Below are 26,246 nucleotides of genomic sequence, written 5' to 3' on the forward strand. Positions count from 1 at the left end.
TTAGAAGATTAACAGTGTTTCAGTTCTGATCTAGGGAGTCCCTTAGGGGAGGTGAACTTTGAGCCAGGAATTAAAGGAATTAATAGATAAGAAAAGACTAAGTTAAAAAAAAATTACACAAATATTCTTTAAAGGGCTTCCAGTTTTAAGATGGTAGACCCACTGTACTCTTATTTTCCCTTCTTCAACTCGTACTAAAATGACAGGGCGAACAGAAGAAAATAATTCCTTTAAAGATGAGAGATGTTGATGAATTTCTGGATGAGGAAGGCCAGTGGTGTCATCCTGGTGGATAGTGCTGTGGCGGGAGTCCCGGCTCAGAGCACCTGCAGGAACTGTCTTTGCAGCAGAGTGGGAGAGACTAGGGTCAGGCCCGTAGTGGAAAAGGCTGATTAAGGAACTGTCTTTAAGGGGGGGTGTGGATTTAACAGCTTTAGGCTGAAGTCCTATGGATTCCTTAAAGATACTGAGCTCTTTGCCCTGGAGAAATAGGACTTCAGGCAGGGACCGACATCTTCAAAGAGGGGGCATAGGGTACTTGCTTCTCTGCCTTTCTTTGCTCATACCCTAACAGTAGGAAAAGAGAAAGCCTGAGTCCCAGGTGGGGCTTGTGCAGTAGCAACTCACTGAGCCACAGTAGAGAGCCTCTCCAGCTACCTGTGTCATCACCCCAGTTCATCTCCAATAGGAACGATCTGCCAGAGAGCATGAGGCCACAGAGGCAAACAGGCAGCCTAAGATAGGAAAAAGACAAGTAACGGAACGACTGTGCTCAGGAGGAGTAATTCAAGGAGAGGAAACTGTGCAGATTTTGATGAGCATCCTCAGATTCAAAGTGATATTTTGTCTGTAAAATAAGAATGAATTATAAAAAGGAAGCAGCCAGAAAACAATATCAATGGGATTTTAAAACCTGATTGCTGAATGAAAATAATTCAACAAAATATTGAGTAGGAGCAGGAACAGGTGAAGTATATTAAGATCAGCTTTTAATATCAGGATGTCAGTAGTGATTCTTTAACAGTGATAAATAACAAACCAGAGGCATGAAAATACTAGAGGGATAGCAGTCAAAAGAAATTCTCAGGTGAGTGGGATTTGGTGTACTAAGGACAGCTTGTACTTTTCATTTGAAACCTTTCTACATTTTCTGGATTTTAATTTTAATTTGCTTTTATTACTTTATAATAAGATTATCTGGTAAAACTGGTTTTCCATCCTGTAAGTGCATAATCTTTTTTTTTTTTAAAGACATATTAATTTGGCATCATGATCAGTCTGTTAGGTGTAGCAATCAACAGCATGGGTACCAAAAAAGAAAAAGAGAAGAAAAAACTACATTAAAGCTCTTTGGTGGAATACTTTACACTTTCCACAGAACAGAAACTAAAATAATCTGTTACACAGTTGGTCACAAATACAGCCCTCAAGTTTCTTTGCCTGTGCACATTGTCTAAAACACGTCATCTTTGTAGCAGCTGGGCCCTGCCACCACTGTGCTTGGTTGAGTTCACAAATCTGTTGTAACCTGTAGCTTCCCTGTCACTTCTCCAGCTCTCCTCTCCTGCTGAGTTTTGCTTCCTAGCAGTTATTAAAACCTTCTGCCACTGCCATAGCTACCGTTGCTGCTGGAACCACCACCACCTTGATTTCACGTTTGGACAAAATATTGGCCAGCAGCACCAGGCCAGAGCCTCTGCCTCCAGGTTCCTCCCTTCATGGGTCCAAAATGTGAAGGTGGATTGTCGTAATTGCCAGACTTTGTAGCTTCCACTGCCTCCAAGATTGCTTCTGTCATCACCAAATCCATTGTAACCTTTCCCACTGTCACCGTATCCACCACCACCTGAGCAGCCACTGAAGCCACCAGACCACTGAAGTTTCATCCACAAAGTTGTCATTGCCACCAAAACCAATTCTACAACCACCACCAAAGTTCCCAGAACCACTTCAGTCTCTTGGGATGGATGAAGCATTAGGCACGTCCTGCTTCCACGGGACCCTCCTTCCTTCACAGTTGTGACCATAGACAATATGGTATTTCTTGGTGACAGTTTCATCCACAGAGTAATGGTTGTCAGAGGTGCGCATCTTTTTGTTTCATTTACTAGCTAGGATATACCACCAACCTGGATGATCTTTTTAGCATTAATTAATTGGAGAGGCAGAGAGTAAGAAATTTCCTATCTGCTGGTTCACTCCCCAGATGTCCATAGTAGCTGGATGCTGGGCTGTGGCCAAAGCTAGGAGCTGGGAACACAATCTAGGTCTCTTTGTGGATGGCAGGCAGCAAATCACTTTGGCCATCACCACTGCCTCCCAGCGGAAACGTTACCAGGAAGCTGGAGTCAGGAGCTAGAGCCAGGAATCAAACCCAAGCTTTAACCAACGTCTTAAATGCTAGGCCAAACACCTGATCTTTTTCTGATGAGGCTGAGCATACAGTTAAAGGAACTGAGGAACAGAATAGATTTGGTGTACGTGTTTTCTAACAGACTACATCTACAGTGTATTTTTTTGTTTTAACCAGTATCTTTAAAATCTGTTCCAACTCAGTTCTCTGTACACTGCACTAAGATGAGTGTTATGAATAAATTGAAAAAAAGTGCGAATGCTCTTTGCTGGGGTACTGTCCATGTTTTCAGTATCCTACTCCTGGGGAGAGGATCAAAGCCTGTAGGAAGACTGGGGCTCAGTTTCTCCGAGGGGTTTGTTCCTAGATTGGAATGGTGGCCGCAGGCTAGACTCCTCACTCTGCTTTTCTCCAAAGGCATTAGTTGGAATCCTGAGCTATTCTCAGTGCTCTGATAGAAACTCATTCTTTCCTGCCAAGGCTCTGATGGATATTTTATACATTTTTATTTTAAAATGGGAATTTGAGTCATTTTGAAGTACTGGTAGATAAGATCTTTCAAAACCTAGAATCCACAGGCACAGAGTAATGAAGTCTCACGGTAGTACAGGGTTGTGACGTGTACCTGGGTCTTTCTCATTTTCTGATTCAGTACTCAGCTTCTGACTCTGAGTTCTAGCAGTGAAGCCAGGGGCTGGGCACTGGAGATAGATTAGGGAGGTTTGTGAAAGCCTGTCTAGCTAGTGCTGTAATACAAACATGTAATTTCCTATTTGGAGAACAAAAAAAAGTGCTTATTTTTCTATTATGAACTGCACAGAAAATAAAGATGCACAAGAATCCTCTGCACCGATGAAGCCATGTAGAAGACAGGATAAGAGAGCTTTAGGGGTAAGACCTGTTAAGAAACTGTTGGTGGTTCTACCTGATGGCTGTCTTGCCGATGTGTTATAGTTTACACAAGGGGACTTCAAAATGTTTGTGGAAAATGTAATTAAAGGATTAAAATGTAAACTCTGATGCTCAACATAAACCCCATCAAGTTCAAGACACTTCTTGATATCAAGCAATGACACCAGCCCTTCAGTTCCTGCTGAAGAACTGAGGTCCTGAGCCATGTCAGCATAGTCCTTTTTACGATATTAACCAAAGAATGAGTGGTTTCTTTTAAGGGTTTTCTTTCTCTCTCTCTCTCTCTCTCTCTCTCTCTCTCTCGTTAAGAAATGTACAGAACTCAGAAGGACCCAAATCAGGACTGTAAGGTGATGTTTAATGATTTCCCATCAAAAGCTCTCACAGAACTGCCCTTGTTTGATAAGGGTGAACAGAGGCGCTATAGGGGACTCTGGTGGAGATTCCTGGGCATTTGTTTTTTTAAAGATTTATTTATTTGTTTGAAAGTCAGAGTTACACAGAGAGAGAAGGAGAGGCAGAGAGAGAGGTCTTCCAGCCACTGGTTCACTCCCCAATTGGCCACAATTATCAGAGCTGCACCAATCCACAGCCAGGGGCCGGGAGCTTCTTCAGTCTACCACATGGGTTCAGGGGCCCAAGTCAGGCCATCTTCCACTGCTTTCCCAGGCCATAGCAGAGAGCTGGATCAGAAGTGGAGCAGCTGGCACTTGAACCGGTGCCGATATGGGATGCTGGTACTGCAGGTGGTGGCTTTACCCACTATGCCACAGTGCCGGCCCCCTGGGCATTTTTCTGCTACAAGGTTGGCTCTGATTAACTTTTTGCAGACATTCTTCTAGAAAGCAGATGTTACTGTTCCTTGGTGTTGCGCATCCCAAAAAACTGTTAGTGTGACTTTGCCCTGGACAGGACCACGTTTGTTTTGAGCAGACCACTTCCACCTCTTGGTAGACCTTGCTTTGGTTGTGCTTTTTCTTCAAGATCAAGTCTTGTTTACTGTCCTTTTACAGTTCTTTGAAGAAATGTTTCAGTGTCTTGATCGCACTTACTTAAAATTTCCATTTAAAGCAGATCTGGTTGCAGTAGTTTTTGGCACTCGTTGAGCAGCAGGTTTGCTCCACTGTAATTGTTCAGTCTGAGTTGTGTGAGCTGAACTAAATGAGATACCTGCTGCATTTGCTGTTGTTTATACTGTCGATTGGCGGTCCTCTTCAGCTAAGGTATGAACAAGATACATTTTTTACTTGCAAATGTGATGCCTTTACTTGCTTCATTGTCAGCATTGTCTCATGCCCTCATAATACTAGCCTCCCGTTTGTAAACTCCTTGGGGCATTGTTCCTGTAAACTTTTTATAAAGCATCAGTGATTTCTACATTCTTCACCATAAATTTCATTTTTGTTATTGCTTCATTTCTAGCAAAAGTCATGTTATTCTGATAAGAACACTTTTCAAACTGTTGTCTTATCCATCCTTCTTAGTGCCTAAACTACATCCTATTCAACATCTTACAACAAGTCAATATAAGTTTATTAAGATTTATTTATTTATTTATTTGAAAGGCAGAGTTACAGAGAGAGACAGAGAGGCAGAGAGAGAGAGGTCTTCCATCCACTGGTTTACTCCCCAGGTGGCCACAATGACCAGGAGCTTCTTCCAGGTCTCCCATGTGGGCGCAGGGGCCCAAGGGACTTGGGTCATCTTCCACTGCTTTCCCAGGCCGTAGCAGAGAGCTGAATCAGAAGTGGAGCAGCCAAGACTTGAACCAGTGCCCATATAGAATGCCAGCACTGCAGGCGATGGCTTCACCAGCTATAGCACAGGGCTGGCCCCATCAATAGTTTTTTATAGTATGTGTTTTTCATGAACTCTTTGAAGACCACTCTCATAGGTAGATACAGACATGTTTATATAGAAAATAATGTGTTTGCATAAGTAATAGTTTTATATGTTTTTCTAGGACTGTCCAATAGTAAGTTGCATTCCTTGTGCCTTTTTTCCCCTGAATACTTCTGCATGTCTTTCCTAAGAGTGTTCTTTTTTTTTTTCTTTTATTTAATGAATATAAATTTCCAAAGTACGACTCATGGGTTACAATGGCTTTCCCCCCCATACCGTCCCTCCCACCCACAACCCTCCCCTTTCCCACTCCCTCTCCCCTTCCATTCACATCAAGATTCATTTTCGATTATCTTAATATACAGAAGATCAGCTTAGTATACCTTAAGTAAGGATTTCAACAGTTTGTTCCCACACAGAAACATAAAGTGAAAAATAATAGATGATTTTTTTTTAAATGATGATGAAATCAGATCAGACCTGTTGTCATGTTTAATCCCAGTGAGAGTCAAGTTGGGAATTAATAATTTCTTCTTTTTTTTTTTTTTTTTTTTTTTTTACAGAAGATCAGTTTAGTGTACATTAAGTAAAGATTTCAATCGTTTGCACCCCCATAGAAACACAAAGTGAAATATACTGTTTGAGTACTCGTTATAGCATTAAGCCTCAGTGTACAGCACATTAAGGACAGAGATCCTACATGAGGAGTAAGTGCCCAGTGACTCCTGTTGTTGACTTTACAAATTGACACTCCTGTCTATGGCATCAGTAATCTCCCTATGCACCACTCATGAGTTTCCAAGGCTATGGAAGCCCCTTGAGTTCTCCGACTCTTATCTTGTTTAGACAAGGTCATAGTCAAAGTGGAGGTTCTCTCCTCCCTTCAGAGAAAGGCACCTCCCTCTTTGAAGACCTGTTCTTTCCACTGGGATCTCACTCACAGAGATCTTTTTGCCAGAGTGTCTTGGCTTTCCATGCCTGAAATACTCTCCTAAGAGTGTTCTTAAACGTAGAAGCATTGTCTAGTTCCTCTTTTTGTTCCTTTTTAACTAACAAGCCAGCTGTAGGGAACCTTTAAGGCTGCTTCTCAACCTTTATCCTGTTCTTCAAATTTTTCTCCTTAGATTTGCACCCCTTGATGATTGTGGACTGTACCCATCTTTTCTTTCTTTTTTTTTTTTTTTAAGATTTATTTATTTATTTGAAAGTCAGAGTTACACAGAGAGAATAGGAGAGGCAGAGAGAGAGAGAGGTATTCCATCCACTGGTTCATTCCCCAGATGACCGCAGTGGCCAGAGCTGTGCCGATCCGAAGCCAGGAGCCAGGATCTTCCCACGTGGGTGTAGGGACCCAAGGACTTGGGCCATCTTCTACTGCTCTCCCGGGCCATAGCAGAATGCTGGATCAGAAGTAGAGCAGCTGGGACTAGAACCAGCACCCATATGGGATACCAGCACCATAGGCGGCGGCTTTACCTGCTATGCCATAGCACTGGCCCCTGTACCCATCTTTTCTACGGTGGTTACAAAATGATTTTATAGGCACTGGTGCTGTGGCACAGTGGTTAAAGTGCCGTCCTGCAGTGCCAGCATCCCATTTGGGAGACCCAGAAGGTCCTGGCTCCTGGCTCCTGGCTCAGCTCCAAAGCCAGAAGCCTGGAGCTTCTTGCAGGTCTCTCACATGAATACAGGGGCCCAAGTGCCGGGGCCATCTTATACTGCTTTCCCAGGCCATATCAGAGAGCCGGATCAGAAGTGGAGCAACCAGGACTACAATTGGCGCCCATATGAGATGCTGGCACTGCAGGTGTCGGCTTTACCTGCCACACCACAGTGCTGGCCCTGTCTGCATTTGTTGTTTGGACTCTGTTAAATAAGAGCTCCCCCTTCATCATTTGTTTGTTATCTATATGCCTGTCATCAATATGGATTACTATTGTTTACAGGGACTTAAAATTCTTTACTGTGTCCAATTACTTTGGTGCTGAAATGGTCCCATTTGGGGGCAACAGGTGCTCTCCAAGCTAATTGCTGTCATCTTGATGTGCCACCTTCATTTTTTCAAGCACTCCTTTGCTTTCTTGATGTAGCAAGATGTTTCAGGCTCCCCTTCTTTCTTCCCTGCTTTAGTATTAGAAACAATGATCTGAATGCTATGTGTACACATTGTTAATGGAGTATTTTTGCTTCTCAGCCCTTTGAGTTAAAACTAGGAGGGGCCGGCACTGTGGCATAGAGGGTAAAGCAGCCACTTGCAGTGCCAGCATCCCATATGGACACTGGTTCGAGTCCCGGCTGCTGTACTTCTCTTCTCTTCTTTTTTTTTTTTTTTTTTTTTTACTTTTATTTAATGAATATAAATTTCCAAAGTACGGCTTATGGATTACAATGGCTTCCCCCCCATAACATCTCTCCCACCCGCATCCCTCCCCTTTTCCACTCCCTCTCCCCTTCCATTCACATGAGGATTCATTTTCGATTCTCTTTATATACAGAAGATCAGTTTAGCATACATTAAGTAAAGATTTCAACAGTTAGCTCCCACACAAACATAAAGTGAAAAATAATAGATGATTTTTTAAATGATGATGAAATCAGATCAGACCTATTGTCATGTTTAAACCCAGCGAGAGTCAAGTTGGGAATTAATAATTTCTTCTTTTTTTTTTTTTTTTTACAGAAGATCAGTTTAGTGTACATTAAGTAAAGATTTCAACAGTTTGCACCCCCATAGAAACACAAAGCGAAATATACTGTTTGAGTACTCATCATAGCATTAAGTCTCAATGTACAACACATTAAGGACAGAGATCCTACATGAGGAATAAGTGCACAGTGACTCCTGTTGTTGACTTTACAAATTGACACTCCTGTTTATGGCATCAGTAATCTCCCTATGCACCACTCATGAGTTTCCAAGGCTATGGAAGCCCCTTGAGTTCTCCGACTCTTATCTTGTTTAGACAAGGTCATAGTCAAAGTGGAGGTTCTCTCCTCCCTTCAGAGAAAGGTACCTCCTTCTTTGAAGACCTGTTCTTTCCACTGGGATCTCACTCACAGAGATCTTTCATTTAGGTTTTTTTTTTTTGTTGTTTTGTTTTGTTTTTTTTTTTTTTTTTTTTTTTGACAGACAGAGTGGACAGTGAGAGAGAGACAGAGACAGAGAGAAAGGTCTTCCTTTTGCCGTTGGTTCACCCTCCAATGGCCGCCGCAACTGGCGCACTGCGGCCCGCGCACCACACTGATCCAGGAGCCAGGTGCTTCTCCTGGTCTCCCATGGGGTGCAGGACCCAAGCACTTGGGCCATCCTCCACTGCATTCCCAGGCCACAGCAGAGGGCTGGCCTGGAAGAGGGGCAACCGGGACAGAATCCGGCACCCCGACCGGGACTAGAACCCGGTATGCCGGCGCCGCTAGGTGGAGGATTAGCCTAGTGAGCCGCGGCACCAGCCTGCTCTACTTCTGATCCAGCTCTCTGCTATAGCCTGGGAAAGCAGTGGAAGATGGCCCGACTTAGGCCCCTGAATGCATGTGGTAGACTTGGAAGAAGCTCCTGGCTCCTGGCTTCGGATTGGTGCAGCTCTGGTCATTGCGGCCAATTGGGGAGTGACCCAGTGGATGGAAGTGAAAGATAGCCCAAGTCCTTTGGACATTTAAGTTCTTTTCCTTATTTTACAACTACAAATAATGTTACAGTGGATAACCTCGTTCACATGTGCTTTCATATTGGCGATATATCTTCAAATTTCTGTCTTCATCAGAAAGAAGCTTTGGAATTCAGAATTGGTCTTGCCATAGGTAACCTTCAGGAAAGCGCTTTATTTTCTTACTTACCTCCAAATAAATGGGCAGGTTCCAGGAGGTGTTTTACCAACATGTATTCGAGAAGGTGTGCTGCCCGCCCTACCCTGCTCCCAGCGTCTGGCTGGGAAAATCCAGAAGCACGCATTCTGGCTCCTCTTCACTTTTATCATTTAATGCCTTCTGAAAATGCACCTAAGTTGTGTGGTAAAGTGTCTTACTTTGAGCAGCTTGTATTCCTCTTAATTATGGTTTGGGCTTGATTTAGCTTGGAATATGATAATCCATGGTGAAATGCATGTTTCTAGCATATTCCTGTATTTAAAATGCACACTTAAACACACAGACTAAGTTTCCTCATAAAAAGAAGTTAATGGCCGGCGCCGCGGCTCAATAGGCTAATCCTCCGCCTAGTGGCGCCGGCACACCAGATTCTAGTCCCAGTCGGGGTGCTGGATTCTGTCCCGGTTGCCCCTCTTCCAGGCCAGCTCTCTGCTGTGGCCCAGGAGTGCAGTGGAGGGTGGCCTGGGAGTGCAGTGGAGGATGGCCCAAGTGCTTGGGTCCTGCACCCGCATGGGAGACCAGGAGAAGCACCTGGCTCCTGCCATCGGATCAGCGCGGGGCCGCGGCGGCCATTGGAGGATGAACCAATGGCAAAGGAAGACCTTTCTGTCTCTCTCTCTCTCACTGTCCACTCTGCCTGGAAAAAAAAAAAAAAGTTACATTTAGTAAATAGATGAAATTGATTTCAAATGTGTTGTGGAAAAGGATTTACAGTTTTATAGAGGGCCCGCGCTGTGACATAGCAGGTAGAGCCACTGCCTGCAGTGCCAGCCTCCCTTATGGGCACCAGTTTGAGTCCCTGCTGCTCCACTTCCAATTCAGTTCCCTGCTACTGTGCCTGGGAAAGCAGCAGAGGATGGCCCAAGTCTTTAGGCCCCTGTACCCACCTGGGAGACCCAGAAGAAGCTCCCGGCTCCTAGCTTCAACCAGGCCCAGCCCCAGCCATTGCAACCATTTCGAGTGTGAATACAAGTGGATACAAGACCTTTCTCTCTGCCTCTGCCCCTGCCTCTCTGTAACTCTGCCTTTCAAATAAATAAATAAATATTAAAAAAAATTTGAGAAAATTCAGTGGACATATAAGTATGTGATTATAATGGTGACTTTGGGGGATATTATCACCCCCCTCATTGCAGTTGTATTATAAAAATAAAGCGGAGATTTTTTTTTTTGCTAAGAGATTCATAAAAAGCCATCAACAGCTGTGGGTTTGTGGATTTTTTTTTTCTGCATCTGGGTCATTAGAATGTTTTGACTGTTGATTCTTTTAGTTGTTATTTTGACATTCAAATAATATTAGAAGAGATTTGAAGTTTTTTACATTCATCAAATGGGAGCATTTTTTTCAGATGTCAGGAAGCATCATGTGGTGTGGAAAGCAGCATCTCGTGACTCGGGTGACTTGAGCGTCAGCCACGCTCTGCCGCTGACCTGGGCACCCTTGCAGCTTTCAGATTTCAGTTCTGGGGCATGCGTTCAGCCCAGCAGCTAATTTGCCATTTAGAGAGTCTGCATCCCCTCTTGGAGTGCCTCAGTTCCGTGTCTGCCTCCAGCTCCTGACTCCAGCTTCCTGCTAATGCAGAACCCTGGGAAGCAGCAGTGATGGCTCAAGTGATTGGTTCTTACCACCTTTGTAGGAGACCTGGACCGTGGCCCCAGTTTGAGGAATGAGCTGGTACATGAGAGCCCTTTCTGTTTCTTGCTCTTTTTCTTGCCTCTGTGTTTCCCTCTCATCTCTGCCTCTCAAATAAATAATAAGAAAGGAAACCTCAATTTCCATTTTCTCATGTGAAATAGAATTATTTTCCCTTGTTCCCTCATAGGATTGTGATTGTAACAGTTAAATAAGAGTCAGAAGCATAAATACTCGGTAGATTGTAATTACTGTAAGTCTTCTTAATTAGAAGCCATATAACATGAAATAAGTACGCCTGTGAAAATTTAGTATCTTCTAAAACTGTTTTACCTGAGTCTCCTCTTCTATGCTGATAAGAAGCGGAAAAACATCTGCTTTTCCCCTCCTGCATCTAGGTACAAGCTCCTTGTTAAAGCCTGTAATCCTCTATCTTAGCAACACCTGATGGCTTTTACTTCCTCAGGTTGGACCACATTGATCTTTCTCATGAACTTCCCTGGAGGGCAAACAAACCAGTGTTCAGCCTGGAGAATTATGAGTGGGCTGTTTGCACTGGTCTGTTTGGGGTCTGTGAGGGATGAAGAATGTTTCAGGGAACCACGCCAGTTCAGCAGTCAGCTCTGGGAGCTGTGCTCCAGACGGGGCCATCCAGCTTTGACTCTTTCCTCATCCTCTACGTTCTGGAGCTTTCAAACACCGTTACCTTTGAGTTCTCCTTGGTCTTATCTAGTATAGGTCTTCAGTCCCTCTTTCCTGGACTTGCCCCAACCAGAATGAAGTCCAGACTCTCTGGCCTTGTGCACCCTTGAACTCATTTTCCAGCTCCATTATAGTCCTTTTGTTCCTTTGCCCTGTCATCCAGCCACACCGCTATCTCTTGCTAAATGTGTCCCAAGAATGGCATGGTATTAAGTACATAGACTTTGCCTGCTGTCTCTACTGTCTACCAGTGATGTCATCCTGGAAATCTAACTTAACCTGCCGGTGGGAATATTATCTTCCCTACAGGGTCGTCAGGAGGTATAAAGGAAATGACTACGTACAGAACTTAGCACTGTGCCTGCCTGTAGTCAGTGTCATGTAAATACTGCTTGTAGTCATTATTATTAGCTATTGTTACCATTATCTGACATCTGTCAGCATTCTATATATGTCTCAGGTCAGTGTGTTTCTCTAAATTTCTCTAAGCAAGAATAATTTTATCCATTCATTAATTTACCCATCTAGCCATTGTCTAAAAAAATGTTTTAAGACTTGGTAAATATTTATTGACTACTGAGTGTGCTTATGGTCTAACCCTAATCACTGTGAGGAATGCAAAACTGAATTAAATACCTGCTGTCTGTCCTCTAGGAACTCAGAGTCTGGAGCGACAAGGGAAATATAAAATATCCATCCTTGCAGCAGATGCTGATTGAGCAACTGTGGGGGACCCAGGCACTGTATATAGTGACATGTTCTGAGCCTGTGGTGAAAGATTAGAGTTTGGGTACCTTAGGCAAAGCACGGTTGAAGTGTAGCACAGAGATTTTTACAAGCTAGGAGGGTCAGGAAAGGTTATCTTTAGAGGAGACATTCCCATCTTGGCAGGGCCTTGGATGGACTTTGCCTGGCTCTACCTCTCTGAGCAAGTGCTCCTGTATGCCTTGAGCTAGGGCTGTTAGATGGACTATAAGATTTTTGGAATTACAAGCTTCTCCAAGGTAGAGGCAGTGTTCTCTTCATTTTTTAGTTCCCAGTGCTCACTCCAGCTCTTATACAAAGATTGTACTCAGTACAGGATGATGGCAGATTAGGGAGATGTGTCTTCCTATAGGCAGTATATCGTAAATGAAAATTATATTTTGGTATTTTTAGTATTTCTGAAGCAAGTAAACATCCTAGTACAAACTGAAAGTTAGGTTTTTGAAGATGTTCATATTAGTTCTCACTAGGTTAGTCACAGCCATGGTAGTCATGAGGAGTAGTCTACTTCAACTTATGTAGATATTTCTTCCCATACTTCTGGGAAGAAACTCTTGTAGGTTCTTCATTATAGCCTGCCCTGGTCTAGAGTTCTGGGATGTGACCTCATGACTTTGATCATGTGAGAAGCCTTAGTTTTAAAAACTGCCCAACAGTTTTAATTCTGAATTTATCCTTGTAGCAAGGAGCAAGGACCAACCCCAGTGGAGAAAAAGAAGAAAGGAAAAAGGAAAAGTGAAACCACAGTGGAGAGTTTAGAGCTGGATCAGGGCCTGCCGAGCTCGTCCCTGCGGAGTCCTGAGGAGTCCACTGAGTCTGCAGACAGCCAGGTACAGCTGTGACCGGGAGCCTGGTGGAGGTTACGGCTGCCGGACGGGTCTTGCTGACACTGATCCTGGTGTCCCCCATGCCTGTCTTCTATCTAGTGTGCTACCCTTACACACGGACCTGGGCTGGGCTTTTACAGTTTCGGTGGGTGAGCAGACAGAACACAGAGTTTTTCAACTCAGCCTGATCTCTATACTGATAATCTGCCAGCTTTTTCTAGTGTTGTTTGTTTCCTTCTTGGAAAGTATCATAATATTAGGCTGCAGAGGGAGTTGATATGGAAAATGAAGTTGTACGCCAAGCTGGGTACGACTCAGGGAACTTGTTTTGCCAGGTAGGTTAATGTGTTTAGTCTGCATGAGGACATCTCCGAGTCCCAGAAGCTGAAAAGTCAGGTTTATGTTTTTTATTCCAAAAGAATAAGGAAGATTTGGCCAGACATGGAAAAAAGGAGTTCCTCATCTACATCAGTTCCTAAAAACAAGCCCTTGTGGGCCCATGATATTGGAAGGGATTTTTTTCCCTGGCTTGAGGCAGCCTCTCTTGGATGTGAATGCTAATATTTGGAAGTGCTCGGTTTCCTTGGGTGGTCACAGCAGCCTATCTGCACCCTCATCACCCTCATAGGCTTCTTGATGATCTTCAGTGTGGGAAGGTGTCAGCTCGTAACATCTTAGTATTAATAAGTAGTAGTGCCTGGTGTCAGAGCAGAAAAGCCCTCACTGCCTATCAGCTGGGCCTGGTGATCACTAGGCTTCCAGATTAGCAGAGGAGTGTAAATTGATGGGGCTTGGCAGGGAGCTGTTTGTAGGACGGTGATGTGTGTTGAAGTGAGGGAGAGGTTTTAAATGGAATCCCTCAGGTAACCTGAAGAAAGGATGGGAACACAGAGATGAGGTTTTGCTTTTGTCTTTTCTTTTTGGGGGATTTAAATAATTGAGAATGAGCTGGCTGGTGACCCTGCTACTTGGATGTGATGAGTACGTAGAGATGAACTGTGTGCTTTTGTGTTTGGGAAACACTAAACTGCACTACTTTATTGATGAATGTTGTCTCTCTAAAAGGTACGAGGCACTTAATTAGAAATGAGTCCATAGATGGTGACTTACAAACTATGTCTTGTCACACTCGAGATGTCTCCCTACATTTCAGCAGTACTATGAGATTCTCAAAGTGAGTCCTAATAAAGTTGGTATTAAATAGGTTTTCAAATTACGTTTTTAGTAGTACATGATAAGTGTGGTGAATTTGAGCTCAACAAAACCTGTCACCATTGTCTTAAAATCTGAGCTTCCTGCTGATGCTGGAAGGAACTTCCAAGACGATGGTGTTCTCCTCCTGTCCTTGTTTTACTGGAGGAGAACTGATTCCAGAAAAGAGGAGAAAGTCACTGCCTCTGGACTCTGAGGCTACACCCTCTTCTTGGTAGAACATGGCAGTTTGAAGAGCAGTCCATTGCTCCTCCCCTCCCTCAGCCAGACCCCTTTTTGAGTGGAGTGAGTCCTTCAGAGAGCTCTCCTTGGCATGCTGTCAAGTTCAGATGAGGATTTTCTTGTTCCAGCTTTTGCCTTTGACTCACAGAGCTGCTGTGACAGGTGTGTTTGCCCTGCAGAAACGACGCTCAGGACGACAAGTGAAGCGCAGAAAATACAATGAGGACCTGGACTTCAAAGTGGTGGATGACGATGGAGAGACAATCGCTGTTCTTGGAGCCGGCCGAACATCTGCACTCTCAGCGTCTACACTGGCTTGGCAGGCAGAGGTATGTCCTTTACATGAAGGTACTGACCATGGTTGAACTGTCCTAGTTGATGGAACTGCTGCTTGATAAAACATACATTAGATCTGTGCCATTCACAACCTTTGAGTGGCTTCCTGCTGGACTTAGAATAAATTTCACAATCTTTGCTGAGCCCGGCAGGACAGCCTATGATCATACACTTTCCCTATTTCACCAAATTCACTTTTTAAAAAAGATTTTTAAAATTTATTTTGAAAGTCACAGTTACAGAGAGGAGGAGTTAGAGAGATCTTCCTTCTACTGGTTCACTCCCCAGATGGCCACAGCCAGAGCTGGTGCTGCCGGAAGCCAAGAGCTTCATCTGGATCTCGTGTGGACAGGAAGTGGAGCAGCTGGGGTATGAACCAGAGCTCATATGAGATGCCAGCATCTCAGGCTGTGGCTTTACCCGCTATGCCACAGCACTGGCCTCACCAAATTCATTTTTTAGATAAGCAACTCTTCCCTGTCATTATACTCCAGCCAGAAGACTTAACATCTTTTAATGAACAGACAGTTCTTTTCCACCTCCAGGTCTTTGCCTGAATTGTTCCTTCTGCTTGGGATGCTCTGAGCCACACATTTTACACGAGGGGTTCACAGTCCTTTGTTTCCACTAAAATGATAACTCCCGAAAGAGGTTTTTCCTGACTTTTTAAGTACATCACTGCCCGTCTGTTTCAACTCCTCGTTTATTTCCTTCACAGCACTTACCACAATTTGTAATCAAGCAGTCAAATTTGAATGTGTCCAGTCTCTGCATTTATTTCTTTTGTCTCTCCCATTAGAATATACAAGTATTAGGAGTTCGGTGAATGCAGTCAGATAAACTAGTAATTACAGTTGAAAGCTGATTTAACAAATGTGTAATGGGAGTCTCCTCCAAAGCCAGGTGCTGGGGTGCAGCAGTATCAGGGCATGGCCCTGCCTCCGAGAAGTTTGTCTAGGTGAAAGGACACATGGCTAATATTGTGACAAACATAGCCCTAGAAGTATGTGGCTACATAGAAGGAGGAGTGGACAAAAATGATTGGATTTCAGAGGATAAGGACCCAGCAGGGACACTTCCACTATGAGCTAAAGCCCCGGCATTGAATGTGGTTTAGTAGTATGGTGTGACGGGCTTGGCTGGGTGCTGAGGAATGATGGGAGATGAGGACTGAGAGGTAGAAAGAGTCACACCTCGCAAGGCCTCGGATACCAGCATAGCTGTTTGGCTTCTATACTATAAGTCGAGCTAGAGGTAGGAGAGATTGATGGGTTCGAGCAGAAGAGCAGGATTGCCATAACTGTGTTTTGGTAATTTCTATCAGCAGCAGTGTGAAGGAGGAAGATGATAGGATTAGTGGAGTGTGAGAAAGGAAAGGGGTTAATGTTGAAAGAGGTCTGTACCAAGGCACTTAGAAGAATAAAAGCAAGAGAAGAAGTGGGGCTGGCACTGTGGTGTAGCCACCGTCTGCAGCACCAGCATCCATATGAGTCCCAGCTGCTCCCCTTCAATCCAGCTCCCTGCCGACGTGCCTGGGCAAGTAGCAAAAGATAGCCTAAGTCCTTGGGCCCCTGCACCCACATGGGAGACCTGGAAGAGGCTCCTGGCTCCTGGTTCTGTATCAGCCCAGCCCTACAGCCATCTATGGATTGAACCAGCGGGTGGAAGATTTCTCTGTCCCTCTGTCTCTCTGTATGTTTCCCCCTCCCTTTCTCTGTAGCTCTGCCTTTCAAATAAATCTTAAAAAAGAAAAAAAAAATCTGAAACAATAGGATGGAGAAACAAGCTTTAAAAAAAAGAGAGAAGCAGCAAGCTGTGCATATAGGAGAGGCATTGTTACCAGCAGCACATTCTGGGACTCAGGCTGTCTGTTGTTACGGAGTCCCTGTTGCTGACTTGGCAGGATTCACACTGTGTGTGAGGAGTGGCAGTAGCACAAATTCCTGGCCTTCCTCCAGGACACCAGTGTGTCTTACAGAAGCTAATAGTGCTTTATCTTCCTCAGCCACCTTGCCTCCAACTTCATTTAATTTCACATATCCTTTTGCTCTGTCTTTACATGGGAAATCACAAGGATTGTAACCATTATGAAATTAAGGCACAGAACGATCCAGGTCAGAGTTATATGCCAGCAGTTAATCAGCGATTCGCATGTGAGAGTTGATTTATGTCTCTGGTTCTGGTAAGGGTTTCCCAACTAATGAATATAATACCTAGTAAGGATAATGATTTGATGTATTGTCATTGCATTACTTTTCAAGCAATTAGTTAAAAATAGCTTTTGCAAGATTGACCAGAGTTGCTAGGATTGTGTTGCTTTATTGTGGGTTTTCCCTGGAGATTTTATGGTTGGTTTGGTAGTTACAGTATTATAAAGAATTTCATTTTCTCCTAGTAGCCATTTAACCTATGCCATTAACCACATTTCGAATTTTGTTGCAATTTCTTACCCAATGGGCAGCAATAGTTGATCTTACAGAAATAATTCAGGAAATGCTATGTATCTTAGCAAGGTTCTTTTCTTCCTATAAAGGTACAGCAAAAAGAGGGTTTATATAAGGAGAAACAGAATATAAAATTAAATTTACATTAATTATATCTCAAAAAGTGTTACTGAATTTATCAGACAAGAAAGAGGCCTGACATGGTTTGCCTTTGATGTTTGGAGAGGTAGCCCTGTGGATCTGGCCTCTGAGCCAAAGGCCTGGCCTTGCTTGCAGCCAGGCCATACGCCTGTAAGGGCACTGGTGAGATCAGCTTATCGAGTATTTTTCAGACTCAGTGCCCTGTAGAACCCTGGCTGCTACAGAACCAAAGCAGCTCTGCTTGCATCTGTTTTGAAAGGTGAGGTTTCAACAAAGATTTCCCAGGCTAACTCAAAGCTTGAAAGCCATGGATCTCATCCAGGATCCCAAGCAATCCTTGGTGCATCTGGTAACGCAGAAATCATTGAGGGAGTAGAGACTTTTTCTTAGGTTCTTTTCCCAGGCCCTCTGAGTGACCTTCTACCCACCTGCTGGCTTCACCTATGGCAGAGAAGGAGGTGGAGTCAGCACCAGAAAAGTCCCCCTGCGCTCTCTTGGCAGATCTGTACAGCTGCTTCTGAGCATGCTCAGCCCAGTTCTGGGGCAGCGGGCCCTGTCCCTCGCCCAGCACTGGTTTCATGGGCTCGAGCTGATAAAACATCTCCACGCATGAGTGATTCCAGCTCAAGGCTGGCATTTTCTCACAGCCCTGCTTTGGAATCCAGGGGACCGTGTGGAGTCTCCGACCTGGCCATGGGATCCAGGGGCTAGAAATAAGCTTCTGTCCCAACTGACTCAATATTCTTACTCTTGGTCTTACTGATGATACAGGTGCCTGGAACAGAAACAGTTTCACATTCCGAGGTCCATTTATAACATATAGACTTCTACAAGGCTCTTAGCTTTGAATTGCACAATTTGAGTGATTTCGCCTTTTGCAATAAAAGGGCTTTGATTTGAATAAGGCTTTGGCTCATGGTCTCTCCTGTGCCTAGCCCTGTGTTTTTGTGCCTTTTCCTGTGTTTGACAGGGAGGGAGCTCCCTTCTCCCTCTGAGCTGGGGGTAAGTGCCCCTCATCTGTGCTCCATAGCACTCTGTTTAATTCTGCTGTCTTTCATTGCCCTCTGAACACCTGCCAATTCTTTTGTTTCCTTCCTGTACACCATGAGCTACTTTAGGGTAGGATTTGTATCTTTTCTTCTTCTTTGTCTCTCTCAGGAGTGAAAGAGTTTGAAAAGAGTAAAATTTTCCTTAATTCCCAAGAACCATTCAGATGAAACCCCACGTAGGGCACTGTCCATCTTCTGTTATTACATTTGTTATATTTATTATTACCAGAGTCAAGTCAGCTGGAACCACGACCCCTTGTTCACAGCGTGTAACTTCTGGTTTTCAAGGCCTCTGCTATCTGTTTTGATTATCATTCTTGGTGGTTCCCTTAATCAGGTTGTAAGTAAATGCAAAACAGATACCACTTTTTAATTTTTCACAATTTTTACTTATCATGGGCATAACTTTATGTTAGGTAGTGGCTAATAGTTGTGCTTATTATATATTATTTAGTGAATAAATAAATGAATATGTTACGTTCATGATATAAACAAGTTTCTTCTTTTTTTTTTAACTCCTAGATTAGGAAGCAAAAGCTGTTTTTCTCTCCCTGGCTCTTGTTTTCTTCATTCCCTTGTGCTGGTGTGTTCTTCCTACTCTTTTTTTTTCCCTCTACATGGGCCCTTGTACTTGCAGGCACGTTTTCCCAGGATTCCTGCTGCCACTGGCATTGCTGTAGCTTTGCATCAGCCGCCTGGGTCTGGCCCTTCCTCTCTGGCTCTGTCCCCTCAGCCTGGGTGGACGGTTTCTGGAGTCTTCCTACCTCACCATTGCGTACGAGCACCCTCCACCCTCCTCCAGGCTCTGTTTCTCTTCAGGCGGTTTCCAGTATTTGCTTCTCTTGGTTTCTGCTGCCACCCCCTGAGCTGAGGACCCTATTCAGATTGCTGTAGCTCTCACCTCTGTAGTTCCCCTGCTGCGAGTCTCTGTCCTCTCGTGTCTGACAGCAGACGAACTTCCCCAGAACACCAGAGGAATTGCTGATGTTTATCAGACTCGTGCTCCAGAATCTGAGGTAGTTACTTCTTAGCTCCTGTATTAGATCAAAACTCCTGTCTGTTTTTTTCCTTCAGTAGTGCCCACACACTACCTGATTTCTCTCAGGCGTCAGGTTGTTTTCTGTTCTAGACATACTTCCCACTTGATTGTTCCTTCTTCCTTTGAGTTCTTTTGTTCTTGCTTTGTGCTTTGCTGCCTTCCTTTTTGAGGCACCATTCTTGAGGGCCTTCTGAAACCTCCCCTGTTCTGTAAAATCTAAGCTACTTCTGCTTTCTCAGCTCCCACTGGACTTTGTTACTGTCACAACAATTAACATTTCCCCGGGCACACTTATAAGACAAATATGTTCTGTTTGTCTTCTGTTCCATAACCCCCGTAGCACTCGGTAAATACTTGTTGATTTGGGAAGTGATTTATAGGACCAGTGTTTTGGCGCTGTGGATTAAGCCACAGCCTGTGATGCCGACATCCCAAATAAGCACCTTTTCGTGACCCGCCTGCTCCACTTCTGATCCAGCTCCCTGCTGATACACCTGGGGAATCAGCAGAAGATGGCCCAAGTGCTTGGGCCTTTGCTGCCCTCATGGGAGACCAGGATTGAGTTCCTGACTCCTGGCCATCTGGGGAGTGAACATGCAGATGGGATATCTCTCTGTCTCTCTGTAGCTCTGCCTTTCAAATAAATAAATAAACCTTCTTAAAACAATGATTTGTATCATAAAGGACACACAATTTTATGATAGATTTCCTAAAAAAGGGAGGAAGGAAGAAGAGGAGGAAAGAGAAAGAATTAGGAAGGAAAAGAGCAAGAAAAAGTATATATATATATATATATATATATATATATAAAGAAAAAGAACAAAGTGAAGAAAGAAAACACAGATCCCATTTCCCCGTGTGCAATCAATGTGTGTGTGCATATATGAGTATATGTGTAGTAAAAGCATTGATAATGTGATCTGATGGTCTTTAGGCAAGATATTTTAAGAGTATTTTTAGTTTAGTGCATCCATTCAACAGTACTTCTCAAATGCTGATTTTGAACCACAGATACTATGGCAAGCACTGGTGCTGCAAACAGAATGACACACTGTCAGCCCAAGTCCCTGTCCACAGCTCCCAGTCAGCTAGAAGACCCACAGTCCTTGCCTGACAATGTTTAGAAATACAAATAACTGCAAACCTGGAGTGAGTCAGAGGAACCTCAAAACCTGAGAGAACATGAGGTTCAGTTTTGAAGTATAAGGAATAGCTTAAGAATTTGAAAATTATTTGACAATGACTATAGGAAACCTGTGTTTTTCTTTTGTCTGTAATGGTTGGTAGGTAGGTAAGAAAGTAATTTGCTTGGGTGGGCATTTGGCATTTGGGTGGTCAAGTGGTTGGGATGCCCTTTGACAGAGCCACATCCCATATTAGTCTTTCAAGTTCCAGTTCCTGTTCTCTGCTTCTGATCCAGTTTCTCAGTAATGAGTACCCTAGGTGTGGGGAACAACTCGGACTAGACTAAGTTACTGGAATTAAGACTTATTCTATGCATCTGCTGTCCCACAATATGGCGCTGGGAGAGGAGTAAAAACAACTTTTACACAGCTGCCTCCAGTTCAACCAGTAACCTGCAGGAGCTGATCCCGCTCCTGATTGGAGGAGAGCAGCGTACTCAACATGTGGGTAGCAGAGTTGGGATTGGTGGAAGAGGACTATAAAGGAGGAGAGAGACAACATGCACCAGGAACACCTGAGGAACATCTGAGCAGCCCCTGAGAGAGCCGGCCGGCAGTGTGCCACTCCCCCGCGGAAGTGGGGAAAGTGGCAGGGGGAACCGCCCTTCCACGGAGGTGGAAGGATCGGTAGCCCACCCGGGAAGAACCAGCAGCAAACCCAGGAAGGGCCAAGCAGACAAAAGAACAGCGCAGGGTCCTGTGTCGTTCCTCCACGAAGAGGGGGAGCGACACTAGCAGGCAGCATATGATGGCTCAAGTACTTGGGTCACTGCCACATATGTGGGAGACCTGGATTGAGTTCTGGCCTTCTGGCTTCAGCCAGGCCCAGCCATGGTTGTTGCAGTATAGTATACCAGCTGATGAAAGATCTCTGTCTGTCTGTCTCTGACTGTCTTCCTTTCAAGTAAAATGAAAATCAATTAACTTGAAAAAAGAAAGGTGATTTGCTTTTTGATAAACTTCCTCCTACAGTTGGCTAAATAGAAATGAGGTGGTTGGTTGAGGTTAAGGGCAAATAGGATCAAGCGGTTCTAAAATTTTTCTTAGGAGTAAAATTTGAAAACTACACAAATCTCTGACATAGAAGTGAATGAATTGAAACAGTCTTCTTTAAAGGATAATTTGAGAAAATTCCAAGCATTTGAGAACAGATGGCTGTTATGGAAGTGTGTTTGGCAAGCAGATTTAGTTTATATCTGTGTCTATCTGTATACACTGAGTGTTTATACACACAGGATATGCACAATCTCTGTTTAGGGAAAAAAAAGATGCATATTTTCCAGTTTCCTTCCTACTTTGATGTATATTTTGGAAATACTGTTCCCTTCTCCTTTATTATTAAGATAAAATAAAAACTTATTCTCAGTATTTTGATGAGCAGCATTGGTGCTTTAACACTAGCAAAAATCCCCATTCTTTAACCAGTGCCAAAAAAAGAAAGAAAAGTATGTAATATGTCAGTGGCACTAAATACTATTGGAAAGATAGCAGAATGAAAGTGATACAGAATTCAGATTTGCAGTAATAGAATGTTCAGAATTATTTGCCTTTGCTAAAAAAATAACATTTGAGCAAACACTTGAAAGTACAGGAGGTAGGGCTGGTGCTGTAGCACAGCCAGTTAAGCCGCCATCTCCAGTGCCGGCATCCTTTATGGGCACCCGTTCGAGTCCCGGATACTCTACTTCCAATCCAGCTCTCTGCTGTGGCCTGGGAAAGCAGTAGAATATGGCTCAAGTTCTTGGGCCCCTGCTTCCACAGGGACCATGCTTCTCCCATGTGGGAGACCCAGAAGAAGCTCCAGTCTCCTGGCTTCAAATCTTCCCAGCTCCAGGCATTGCAGCCATTTGGGGAGTGAACCAGTGGATGGAAGAATCCCCCCACCCCCCGCTTTTGCCTCTCTGTAACTGTGCCTTTCAAATAAATAAATAAAAAAAAAAGTACAGGTGGCAACAGAAGGGGTTAAATGAGGAAAAAGCATCTCAGGCAGATGCTCCCCAGCCTTTGGGGAGTTCGAGGTAGAAGCACATCCTGTGTGAATGAGGAATAGGCAAGGAGAGAGAGGTCCTCCCTCCACTCCCCAAATGGCCACAATGGCTGGAGCTGAGCTGATCTGAAGCCAGGAGCCTGGATTTTTTTCTGGTTCTCCCCTGTGAGTGCAGGGGCCCAAGCAATTGGACCATCTTCTGCTGTTTTCCCAGGCACATTAGCAAGGAGCTGGATTAGAAGTGGAGCAGCCGGGACTCAAACCAGCACCCATATGAGATGGAGGCACTGAAAGTGGCAGCTTTACCTGCTGTGGCACAGCGCAGAACCCCAAAGAGAAGTGTCTTAAGTGGTGTAAGCAATGGAGCAACATAGTTAAAAGGGTCATTCTGAATCTTGTGTTGAGAATAGACCAGTGGAGCGAGGATAGAAGTGGGGAGACTAATTAGGAAGTGGTTGGGAATAATCAGGGTGAGAAAGAAAGAAGGTATGGACTAGGGTAGAAGCAGTGGACACAGTGAGAAATAGGCTACGTCCTGGATATTTTTGAAGGTAGAGCTGACAAGATTTGTTGGCCAATGAGATACGGTATACTGAGAGAGAAGAGGGTCAAGGATAATGCTAGTGTTTTTGGTTTGAGGACCAGATAGGAAAGGTTTTCCTATAACTCAGACAGGACAGGACTGTAAGTAAAGAGCTAGGTATGGGGAGGTTGATTAGGAGACCAAGAGTCAACTTGGGAGATAATTTAAATTTGAAATACATGTAAATACTCCAATAGAGATGGCAAGTAAGATACATGAGTCTATTCAGGGCACTAGATGTATAAATTTGACAGGCATCACAGTGTAGACAGTATTTAAAACAGTGAAACTCGAGATCACCAAGAGAATGAGTATCAACAAAAAACAGAAGAACTAGGCCCTAGACAACTCCAGTAATAAGAGTTAATTTAAGTTGGCCGGCGCTGCGGCTCACTAGGCTAATCCTCCGCCTGTGGTGCCGGCACCCCGGGTTCTAGTCCCGGTTGGAGCACCGGATTCTGTCCCGGTTGCTCCTCTTCCAGTCCAGCTCTCTGCTGTGGCCCAGGAGTGCAATGGAGGATGGCCCAACTGCTTGGGGCCTGCACCCACATGGGAGACCAGGAGGAAGCGCCTGGCTCCTGGCTTCAGATCGGCGCAGCACACTGGTCATAGCAGCCATTTGGGGGGTGAACCAACAGAAGGAAGACCTTTCTCTGTCTCTCTCTCTCTGTCTAACTCCGCTTGTCAAAAAAAAAAAAAAAAAAAGTTAATTTAAGTTGGAGGATTCCCACTGCCAGGTACAATGTAGTGTCATGACAGTCCAACACTTAACTACAAGGGGAAAACAGACAAATTACAAAAAGCATGTATTTTAAGGCATCATCAGCTAGCTGTGAAAGCAAAAAGATTTAGGAAAACTGAGACTCCAGACAGTCAAGAGCTGCTCATGGGTGAGCCAGTAGTTACCTTCTCTGGAGAAGTTTCCAAGTTCTGGAAGCAGGCTGAGCATCAACAGAGCCAAAGCAGAGAGATTATTCTGTGTTAAAGAGAAGCTATCTGGGGCCACCCTTGTGGCATAGATTAGTGATACTGGCTTCCCATGTGAGAACACCTGTTTGGGTCCCAGCTGCTCCACTTCCAATCCAGCTCCCTGCTAATGAACCTGGGAAAGCAGTGGAAGATAGCCCAAGTACTTGGTCCCCTGCCACTCATCTGGGAGACTCTGTTAAAGTTCCTGGCTCTTGGCTTCAGCCTGGGCCAGCTCTGGCTGTTGTGGCCATTTGGGAAGTGAACCAGTGGATAGAAAATCAGTCAATTAACTCTCTCTCTGTCTCTTTCTGTCTCTCTCTCTCTCTCTCACTGTGCCTTTTGAATAAATAAAATAAATCTGTAAGAAGGAGAGGAAGGGGCCAATGCTGTGGCATACATAGTTGGTAAAGCCACTGCTTGTGGTGCCAGCATCCCACATGGACACTGTTCGATCCCAGATGCTCCACTCTTTTTTTTTTTTTAATTAAGATTTTATTTATTTGAGAGGTAGAGATACAGACAGTGAGAGAGACAGAGAGAGAGAGACAGAGAGAAAGTCTTCCTTCTGTTGGTTCACTCCCCGGATGGCCGCAATGGCTGGAGCTGTGCCAATCTGAAGCCAGGAGCCAGGAGCTTCTTCCTGGTCTCCCATGCAGGTGCAGGGGCCCAAGCACTCGGGCTATCTTCTACTGCTTTCCCAGGCCATAGCAGAGAGCTGGATTGGATGAGGGGAAGGGGGGCAGCCTGGACTGGAACTGGTGCCCATATATGATTCTGGCACCGCAGGCAGAGGATTAACCTACTGTGCCACGGAGCAGGCCCCTTGCTGCTCCACTTCTGACCCAGCTCTCTGCTATGGCCTGAGAAAGCAGTAGAAGATGGCCCAAGTCCTTGGGCCCCTGCACTCACATGGGAGACTGGGAGAAAGCTCTTGGCTCCTGGCTTCAGGTTGGTCCAGCTCTGGGATGTTGCAGCCATTTGAGGAGTAGAGCAGATGAAAGACCTCTCTCTGTCTAACTCTGCCTCTCAAATAAATAAATAAGTCTTAAAAAAATAAAAAAAATAAAAAAAAAAAGAGGAAAGGAGAGAGGGGGGAAAGGGAAGGGAGGGGAAACAAAGAAGAATGGGGGGGGTGGTAAACATTTGACCATTCTGGTGATGGAATAGTCAGGGCTGGTGAGATGATTGGAAACTGAACAAACAGATCCCCAAGCAAGGAGATCACCTTGAGAGACTTTACTGAATTAGATTACCTGAAGAGACTTATACTGAATTCTGGGGGCAGCCTGGGAACTGAGAGATCAGCCAGAAGACAGATTGAAATTTCATAGTCTAACAGTACTTAGGAGACAAAAATTTTATTAACAGGCCTGAAGCAAAAAAGCTGATATTCCCTTAAAGTATTTGTCAGGCTTTTAACCTTGAGATTAGAGACTGAAATGGTCAATTCAGAACCTCCACAGGACGTGTTTCAGGGCTCAAGACACAAAAGATTTTTCAGTCAGTGACCATGGACATTTGTGCTCCAAGAACAGGGTAAAATGAGAAGTTTTCAGTCTTCTCAAAACTAACCCGGGGGGTAGGGGGGTAGGGGGCAGTGCTTTGGCTTAACAAGTAAAGCCACCCACTACCTACAGTGCCGGGATCCCATATGGGCGCCAGTTCTAGTCCCAGTTGCTCCACTTCCAATCCAGCTCCCTGCTATGGCATGTGAAAGCAGTAGAAGATGACCCAAATCCTTGGGCCTCTGCACACACATGGGAGACCAGGAAGAATCTCCTATATCATGGCTTTGGATATGTTACATATGTAAATATTCTAGAAAATGTGACTGAAAAATCAAAGAGATTTAGCATATAGTAGAAGCAGATGCCAGGTGACCCAGACACTGGGGTTAGCAGAAAAGAACTTTGAAATTTCTAATTGTTCAAGAAATTAAAAGATAAACCAAAAAAAGTTTTAAATGAAGACTTTCGCCAGAGAACTGAATCTGTAAAGTGTCATTTGAACAGTCTAGGGCTGAAAACTTCAGTTTATAAAACTCAGAATCTAATAGATGGCTTTATAAGCAGATTAGATACAGCAGAAGGTAAGATTAGTGAATATGAAGACAGATTGGTAGAAAATTTCTGAAGCACATAGAGAAAAAATAACAGATAGGACAGGGAAAACATAAAAGCAG

General features: G+C 44.3%; 1 protein-coding gene across 5 annotated transcripts in view; it reads left to right on the plus strand.

Annotated features, from left to right (window-relative positions):
- Nucleotides 1–26,246, plus strand: part of CHD6 (chromodomain helicase DNA binding protein 6) — a 241,382-nt gene that overhangs the window by 100,170 nt on the left and 114,966 nt on the right. For 4 of the 5 annotated variants that reach the window (XM_008274447.4, XM_070051833.1, XM_070051832.1 and 1 more), the window contains 2 exons: nucleotides 12,754–12,901; nucleotides 14,512–14,661. In XM_008274447.4, coding sequence (XP_008272669.3) covers nucleotides 12,754–12,901; nucleotides 14,512–14,661 — 298 coding nt within the window. The remainder of the gene's footprint in view (nucleotides 1–12,753; nucleotides 12,902–14,511; nucleotides 14,662–26,246) is intronic. The other variant, XM_070051834.1, reaches the window with a different exon arrangement.

This window comes from Oryctolagus cuniculus, chromosome 11 (assembly GCF_964237555.1).
Source record: "Oryctolagus cuniculus chromosome 11, mOryCun1.1, whole genome shotgun sequence".
Classification (NCBI taxonomy): domain Eukaryota; kingdom Metazoa; phylum Chordata; class Mammalia; order Lagomorpha; family Leporidae; genus Oryctolagus; species Oryctolagus cuniculus.